The sequence below is a fragment of the Ailuropoda melanoleuca genome, chromosome 12 (genome assembly GCF_002007445.2).
Source record: "Ailuropoda melanoleuca isolate Jingjing chromosome 12, ASM200744v2, whole genome shotgun sequence".
Lineage (NCBI taxonomy): Eukaryota > Metazoa > Chordata > Mammalia > Carnivora > Ursidae > Ailuropoda > Ailuropoda melanoleuca.
In genome coordinates this window covers 54511970-54520693 of record NC_048229.1, presented here as the reverse complement: position 1 = coordinate 54520693, position 8724 = coordinate 54511970, and the positions used below count along the sequence as shown (strand labels likewise).

The 8724-nt window shown below is 55.5% G+C and overlaps 1 protein-coding gene across 1 annotated transcript; it reads right to left on the bottom strand.

Moving 5' to 3' along the window:
- Positions 1-5265: 5265 nt before the first annotated feature.
- Positions 5266-6966, bottom strand: LOC100468297 (metallothionein-1-like). Its single transcript, XM_002912253.4, has 3 exons — positions 6812-6966; positions 6173-6238; positions 5266-5509 (listed from the first exon to the last, which is right to left on the bottom strand). Exons 1-3 carry the CDS (start codon positions 6837-6839, stop codon positions 5418-5420), a joined length of 186 nt encoding a protein of 61 aa, XP_002912299.1. The 5' UTR covers positions 6840-6966; the 3' UTR covers positions 5266-5417.
- Between the last annotated feature and the right edge of the window lie 1758 nt (positions 6967-8724).

The following is an 8724-nucleotide window of genomic DNA, read 5'->3' as shown; positions in this document are numbered from 1 at the left end:
GAGTCAGGCGTGCTAAGCGCCCTGCACGCATTCCCTCTTTGGGCACTATCCCTCCTCCAAGGGAGTTTGCCTTGGGGATTGGTCTTGTTTTTCCATCTGTACTAGGGACCCAGCACCGTGTGACCCATAGGGACATGAGAAGCCTCATCTGACTGGTACAAACTTTGAATCCCTGCCAGGAAAGTAATTTTCCCAGGCCTGAAAGCGGCAGGCCCCGAGGGCAGGAAATGCCTACTACCCAAAGAAAACCTCACCCATGGGCGTGTCTTACAGGCCCAGGCAAGAAGGAACGTGGGCCCGGATGCGAGCTGATATCAGGCCCCTGGACTTGTTCTGCCCTCGGTCTCAGGACCTGGGGGTCTGGTGAGGCTCATTTTGGGAACTGTGGTCCTATGATGCCACAGAGGAAGCCTCCTTGCCCCACCAACATCTTCCTCAGACTCCCCCCACCTTTTTTTTTTTTAATTCCAAACCCAGACTCCTTAATAGAATTAAGCAAGCATTATTCACTGGAATGATAGAAGGTTGGGGCGAGGGGAGGGGTGGGTGGCACCAAGGGACCAGGCTTGGAAAGAGGGAGGAACGAAGGAAATGCCATAGGGTTGAGACACAGAATCCACAGGCCTGGTCTCAGGGCCCAAAGAATCTGGTCAGGGCACATGCCTGTGAGGAATGTCCTCGGAACGTATTTTAGCCCATATCTGAGTTCCATGTCTGAACTTCTAGCTTTTTAAACTAGACTCCTGAATCTCCCCAACCCCCCATCTCCAGGGCTGGACAGAGGAGGCTCTCCAGACAGCCACACTTGACCAGTGCCCATTACAAACCTAAATGCACCCCCAGACAAAATGCCTTCCTGGTGGAGGGGATAGCTTAGCTTTGCTTGGGGGGGTTGTTAGGACACAGGAAGTGTCTTGGGGAGAGAGCGGAGTCCAGCGGTTTGCATATTGCAGCACCCCCACACTCAGCAATGGCAATGATGTGTCAGGCAGGCCAGAGTGGTGGTGATGGGGCCCAGATCCCATTCCCCAGTTCGCTAGGAAACCTCTGGAATCCCCTGGGGGCTAGTCCACCACATCCCCCAAGCCTCAGTACCAACACCAGCTCTCCAGCCATGCCTCAGCCTCCTCCCTTGACGGCTTCCTCGACTGCCTAAGAATCGCTGAACCTGTGCAGGCAACGGCAGAGGCCAGGAAGGATCTCTGATGCCAGAGAAGTCCCCGCTGCCGGCTGTGAGGCAAAAACCAGCCAACTTTTACAGCACACCCCAACCTCCCCGCCCCTGCTAGATACAAGGGTCCGCAGAGGGAGGAAGGCCAGCATGGAGGGAGGAAGGGGCCAGGAAGGATCTGGGTGTGGTGGTGGGATGTGGCGGAAGAGTGGGGGGAGCCTCAGTCAACTTCAGGGCTTTGCCTCCAGGGTGGGAGGTGGTGTGGGCCTTTAGCCAGCCAGGAATGGCCTCAGGGATCACTCTGGAAGGGTGGTTCAGTGGATATCGTGATGCCATAGGTGGGGCCAGGTGAGAGTCCCATGGGGACACAGGTGCGGGATTCAGTTTCTCCTCCACCCTCCTCCCCACCCGGCTCTGAGCAGACTTGCTTGGCCACACCTGCAGGCAGGCATTCTGAGGGACCTCCCATGCCCCCCCCCCCCCGCGCCTCCTTACCATCACGGGGCTTCTACCATCATCCTTGACCCCCTCCCTCCTTCCCTCTGGCACCTGGAGCTGAATTCATCCTCTGATTAGTGAGATGCTCCCGGGGTGCAAGGAAGAGACACGGCTTTTGTTGACGGCGACACACCCCACTTGCAGGATGTGCTGAGTATTTCCCCGATCCCCTGTCCACCCTCCCCTCTGTGAGCCAGGCCGAGGGTGGGGACCCAACAGCATCTGGTCGGGGAGGGCAGGAGGTCACCGAATGTGTTCCCCAGGCTCCCCTGCAAGGTTGGATGTTACCTGAAGCTCACAGCTCTTGCTGGGGCCTCCTCTCCGCCAACTGCAGCTGCTCTCTGCGCGGCACAGCCCCTTCCGCTGGCTCTTCAGGCGTAGGCCTGCTGATGTCTCCTCTCCTTCACATCTCTTGTTCAGTGTTCTCTGAATTCTTCCAACTCCTTGCTTTAAAAAAAAAAAAATCCCTTTATTAAACTGTCCCAAATGGCTCACTGGTTTCCGGCATGGAACTTACTGGCATCTAACCCACATAGTCAGTCTGGGTGTCTGCAGGATCCCGCCTCCCACAAGGGAATCCAAAGATGACCAGATATGCCTCCTCCCCACCCCCAGCCAGCTGGGGTCTTCGGGTCTGCGGCTAGAGGTGAAGGGCTTAGTGGACAGTCAAGAATTCATTTGCAAGAGCTGTGGCCAGTGGCAGCGATGGGGGTGTCCGAGGGCATCAGAAGCAGTAATGACAGTTGTGACAACTGTGAGAGCCCTGCCAGGCCACTCCTGGGACAGGCCCTGCTGCTTGCCTCCCTGAAATACCAGGGATCCTGCCCGCTTTCTGGGCCTAGTTCTCTATCCCCTCTGATCAGTTCCAAGGTGCCCTTTATCCTTTCAATGAATTTTTTTTTTTAACCTGATTTTGGCTAGAATCCATTTCTGTTGATGTCATTGAAGGGTTCACTTTCAGAATTCATTCACCCTGGGACTCATCCCAGCAGGTGTTCAGCTTCCCGGTCCCTAGAAGACTGAGATGAACAGCAGTCATAGAAAACAAATCCGTAGGGACGCTTGGGTGGCTCAGTCAGTTGAGCCTCCAACTCTTGATTTCGGCTCAGGTCACGATCTCAGGGTTGTGAGATCAAGCCCCACATCCGGCTCCATGCTCAGCTAGGAGTCTGCTTGAGATTCTCTTCCTCTCCCTCTGCCCGTCCCTCCTGCTCATGCCCTCTCTCTAAAATAAAATAAAAAATAAATAAATAAAACCTTTAAAAAAAAACAACAAATCTGTAGCTTAGTCAAATCATCCTCATGATTACCATTTGGGTGGATTCTTTATTGTTCCCATGACCTAGCTCCAGTTACAGCATGAGCTCCAGTTACCTTTTGTCCCTGCCACCCGTACCTTGAATTTCTGCTTCTCAGGGGAGAGGGTCTGACTGGTTCATTGAATACGAAGCATCCGAAGGATCCGCTTTGGTCAGAGGTGTCATGCCAGCCTCCTGTTTCCCCTGGGAGAGTTAACCCTCTGCTTGTCCAGCCTACCCACCAATTCTCCAATTAGTTCTGGCCCCAAAGTGCCCATAAGAATGAACGAAGGGGGGCGCCTGGGTGGCACAGCGGTTAAGCGTCTGCCTTCGGCTCAGGGCGTGATCCCGGCGTTATGGGATCGAGCCCCACATCAGGCTCTTCTGCTCTAAGTGCTTCTTCCTCTCCCACTCCCCCTGCTTGTGTTCCCTCTCTCGCTGGCTGTCTCTATCTCTGTCAAATAAATAAATAAATAAAATCTTTAAAAAAAAAATGAACGAACGAAGGAACGCATGAATGAGTGAATAGGGTTTTCTCTCAACCGCCTGATAGACTGAATCACACCATCACCAGCGCAGTAGCTGCGTCTTGAACTGGTAAATAAATGCTCCCTGAGTTCACCAGGGACTTGAATAAGCTTTCCTCCAGCAAAGGGATTGGGTCTTCTGTATGTAGTACCTTCCTCTGTGGCCAGCACAGCGGTTTCCCTACAGTAGGGGTCCAATAAGTGCTCTTTTGAGCAGCGACTGTGTCAGCCACCCTGAACCTCCCAACCCTGTGGGTAGCCTCCATTACTGCCCCACTTGACAGATGAGAACTACGAGGCACCAACAGGCCACGTGACTTGCCGAAGTGGGAGAGCTACGGGTCTGGCCGGGCAGCCTGGCCCCAGGCCCGCCATGCTTAACTGCTTTACAAGCTCATCAAGGTATGAACTTCTGGAATTAAGTCAGGCGTTCTGATGAGCTCACATCAATGTTTTAAAAAACCTATTGGAAATGAATCTCTCCAACTGAGGCCAGAATGGTCACGCCCCACCCACCCCTTGGGGAGCTGGGGCTCGGGGCTGAGGCGAGGATGCCACTTCACACGACTTCAATGAAGAGCTGCAAGCTGGATCTCGGTGTTTGTCAGGCAGGATGAAAACATGCTGTACCCTCCCACGGAGAGGACTTGCAGCTGGGGTCCCAACAGCAGAGTTGTGAAACCTCTGGACGCCCTTGTGACTGTGGCACCAGGACTTTCAGACCAAACGGCGCAACAGCATACCACACTCCTCCCCAGGAGCCACGAGGTCTGTGCCAGGCTCTCCCCAGGAAACGGTGGCGGGGACACCAGTCCAGCCACACCGGGGTGATGTTTCTGTAATATGAGCCCCCAAGGGGGGTTGGTCGCCCTTTCATCCTGATTTAGTCTCTACAAAAACACTCCCCACAGCCTGCCCGCCTTTCCCTCCGCAGACTGACAACCGGGTACCTCCAGATTCCCTAGGCCCCCAGTTCAGGCAGTCCTATGTTGGAGTTGGCTTCAAATTCCAACCAGGATGGAGAGATTTCCCGGCAGACGCTCGTTTCATTTCACCAAGTGCCCCACGTGACCGCCTCGGTGGATCGTAACCCTTGGGTACTTACTAAAACCCAGGTTCCCTGGGCCACCTTACGCTTGGAGGAAATCAGAATGGGGGCTGGGAAGGGGAACATGGGACCATGGTGTGGCACTCTCCATCTGATTCCGAGTGTAACCAGGTAGCAAGTCAGGCAGATGGTAAGACACACGGTCTCTGCTCCCTTCTCTCCAAAGTGACCTTCGAACATCCTCGCCAGACATGCTGACCCGCCTCTGACCCCATCAGGGTCTTTCCAGTTGTCCCCTCTGAGAGGGATGCAGCTCTCCATGCGAGGTCTCACTCGGGCTCACCCAACAGCATTCTGTCACAGCCACTGTGATTTTTCCATTCAGTAATGATCTCTTCCCAGTAGTCTGTAAGCGCCATGTGACCTCAACACTGACAACCCGATGCCTATGTATACAGTAGATGAACCATAGGTGGCTACTGAGTGAATATACGCAGTGACACAGATACAAAGGGTGGGGATGAGCGGGGACTCTTTAGGTGGTGGGGGAAACCCTGTCACAGCTAAGCCTAGAAGAGTCAAAAAACCAAGAGCTTAAGGAGGTGGACCAGGCCAGACCAGAGGAACCTCACCCCACCTCCACTTCCCACGGCCACCCCACCTCTAACCTCCCCCAAACCAGTTTCCCCTACAGCCCAACCAGAACAATAGGACACCACCAGATCTTGGAGACAGAGGAGTCCATGAATTTATTGTCGTTCAAAGATTTCAAAAAAACAGAAATGTAGCAACTGGGTCAGGGTAGCAAGGAAAAGTAAAAAACTGGAGGTTTGTTCACGTGGCTCTATTTACACGGGGAACAGGCCTCCCCCGCGTCACGCACAGCAGCTGCACTTGTCCGATGCCTCCTTGCAGACACAGCCCTGGGCACACTTGGCACAGCCCGCGGGGCAGCAGGAGCAGCAGCCTGGGTGAGAAAGGCCAGACAGTCAGAGCACACAGGGCCAGGGATCCCCTTTCCCAAGAGCAGGCCCAGTACAGGCCCTGCCCCCAGACCCAAGGGACCCTGACTTGAGGATGGCATGGTCTGTCCCTAAAAACTGGGTCCTACCCACTAGGAAAAGGCTGCCCCGCCCCCATCTGATTCCAGGACAAGGCAAAATGCCTGGAGACACAGTGACAGGGCCTCCAGTGACAATGGAGGCTGGTCCCTTGACCCCCAGAGCCATACATCTTGATGGAAAGTCCTCAACATCACAGAGGGGGTGCCCCTGCCTAGCAGCTCCAGGAGGGCCACGGGAGCTCTGGGCTGCCCCACACGAAAGGGCTACAGCACATCAGAGAAACCCCACACGGTCACCAAGCTCATGTACATCAAGTGTTCGAGACACTTGAGGGTTCAGAAGGCAGAAGCAGGAGACCCAGACCCGGGCCTCAGTCTTCCTGTTCTAGGATGAGGTTGGGACTCAATCATCTACAGGCCATTTCAGCTCCAATGCTGAGTCAGGAGCTCAGGGCAGGAGATGCAGAGACGCTGGGTCACTGGCCTGCTCCCGCCTGCTGAGCTCGGGGCTCCCCCCTCCCATCCAGCCCAGTCCCCAGACCCCACAGAACACCCCACCACACTCACTCTTCTTGCAGGAGGTGCACTTGCACTCCTTGCATTTGCAGGAACCGGCACACGTGCAGGAGCCACCTGTAAGGGAGAGAAGGGGGTGTCAGAAGAGCCATGTGGGAGCCACAGCAGTTGGGCAACAAGCGCTCCCTGCAGCGTCTGGTCAGCGCCCAGCCCTGGCAACTCCTCTCACCCAGGGCAGGTCATTAAGGGAAGCCCACTTTCTCTCTTCCGGTGCTAGGAAGAGTAGGTCCCTTCCAGATCTGACTCCACAGGAGGATCCCTGGCTCCAGACTCAGCCCAAGCAGGCTGGGGCTGGGGATCAGGGCCGTAGATTTTCAACGCTGAGAAGGCATCTCCCCACCTGCCATCAAGTCCTGGCAGCTCCAAGGCCTGGACAGGCCACGGGGTCCCAGGCCAGCAGTCCCCGACCCACAGGGGACCTCGACGTGACCGCAGTACCCTCAACTCTAAACTCGAGACAAAGGGAAAACGGAAACGGTCTCCGGGGCTTGGCGAGGACCAAGGCACAGCACGTGCGGAGTCTGCTTCAGTTCAGGGGCAGCCCCTAACACCTGCCCCTCTAGCCCCGAGAAAACGCGGTCAAGGCCGGGAAAACGTGCCCTCTAAGTCTCAGAGCCGGGGGTCTCTTACCGGTGGAGCAGGAGCAGTTGGGATCCATTCCGAGTTAAGTCGAGGCGCGGACAAAGTCCAAAGCAGAGGGCACAATACGACACAGCACCTGGCAGAAAGCGCGTTAGAGCGCGGACACCGCGGGCTGACTTTATAGGTGGAGCGGGCGGCCCGGGCGCAAAGGCCCCGCCCCCGCCCTTGCACCCGCCCCGCGGAGAGCGCGCGGCCCGCGGTGGCCTTGGCCGAGCTGTGTGCACCGCGCCGGGCCGGGCGCACGAGTCCCCGAGGGCGGCTGGGCTCGCTGCGCACCGCGCCGTGTCCCAGCCCCTCTGCCCGCCCTCTGTCGGTCTCCCCAAGGTCGGCAGCCTCCCCTGTTCCCGCGTGTGTTCCGGGAGCCCAGTGCCTGGGTCCTGGCCGCCTTCCCCACCCCCGGCTCCGTGCAGGTGTCCCCGGGGTCGCCGTTTCCCGCAGCCCGTGTGCAACCCCGGCCTCTGCCTCAGGACCTGGGGTTAGGGTGGGTGTGCAGAGCGACCTGAGAGAGTTGTGTGCAGAGGACGGGCGGTGGGTGTGACCTTTGCCTCCCCTGGCCCGTCTTCTCCGTGTGCCCACATGAGCCTGAGCTTTCAGGCCCTTCTATGCTGTGTGGCGGACACAGACCGCTGCCTCTTTCCGTTCTGCACAACCGAACGGATATATGGGCGCGATTGCGCAGGGCCTTCTTTGCGTTAAAACTAGTGCTCCCCACAGCCCCCGGGGCACCCCAATCCTAGCCGTTCCCAGAGGGTGAGATGGGTATCTCTCGAAGGTGATAGGGAGACCTGGCTCTAAATAACAAAGTAAGAAAATGGTTATTTCCCTTCCACATTCCAAGAATTACGTAGCGCTTAGTGACCTCCTCCTCTGCTCCCAGGCAGGTGTTGCTTGTCCAGGTCCCTATCTTGGGCCCTCAGCCGCAGCTCTTGTAGACAACAGGGAGCTGAGCTCAGGCTTCGGGTTCCCTTCCCTTCCTTCTCCCCACCAAGGCAGAAGGGATGTGTGGGCACGTTTGTCCTGGTGATCCTTTGCCTACACTTTCTAGGGGTTCTCCTCAGCGCTGCCCATTCACCTCTCTCAGGGTGGAGGTTCCCAAGGCATGGGATGATCCCCCCACCCCCGGCAGAGAAGGGATCCTTTTAGATTATAGGCAGACCTGGCATCATGTAACAAAGCAAGACAAGCGGTTCTGTCCCTTTCAGTATTCCAGAGAACTACAGTGTGTAGTCTTATCACTTGTAGTGCGTATCACTTGGCTCTTTGGACCCCAACAGCAATCCTAAAGGGGACATTAGTTATGAGCCAGTTTCCCAAAGGCAGAAGCGGATACAGAGCAAGGAGTTTAAGGCAGCTGACCTAGGGTCACAGTGGTAGGGAGCGGTGCCCTGGACCTGCTTCCCAGCCACTCCCCGGGAAAGAAAGTAGATGATAAAGCTTCCCTTCAGCCCAGAGGTGTGTCTTCAGCACCTGCCTACTGTCTCAAGCTCAATCCTGGGAGTGACAAAGTGATACAAAAGGAATATATATATATATATATATATGTGTATATATATATATATATATATATATTTCTATGTCTGGAAGTAAACTCTCATTTTCAGGAGTGGTAAAGAGTTTACTTTTCATATAAACATATTTCAGGAAATATGAATTGTTCAAAAGCAAATTTAAGTAAAATACTGGTGCACAGAACAGCAGAAATGGCAGGCATCCTTCTGTGTCTGTTAGGAGGACACAGGCTGTCTTGGTCATGGCTTTATATCCCTAGTGCAGATCCTTCTTTCGTGGGAAGAGAGGAAAACTCTCTCTGGGCAACTGGTCACATGCTCTTTGCTGGACAAGGACAATACAGGACACGCAGCTAAGTCCACCAGGCTGGGCTCATTTGTCGAAGTAGGAAA

Bases quoted from the DNA above. Each gene is read 5' to 3' on its own strand.
- LOC100468297 (XM_002912253.4), bottom strand. From the start codon at position 6,839: ATGGATCCCAACTGCTCCTGCTCCACCG. The intron at 6,239-6,811 runs GTAAGAGACCCC...TCTCCCTTACAG, and splicing joins CAACTGCTCCTGCTCCACCG to GTGGCTCCTGCACGTGTGCC. The intron at 5,510-6,172 runs GTGAGTGTGGTG...TTTCTCACCCAG, and splicing joins GTGCACCTCCTGCAAGAAGA to GCTGCTGCTCCTGCTGCCCC.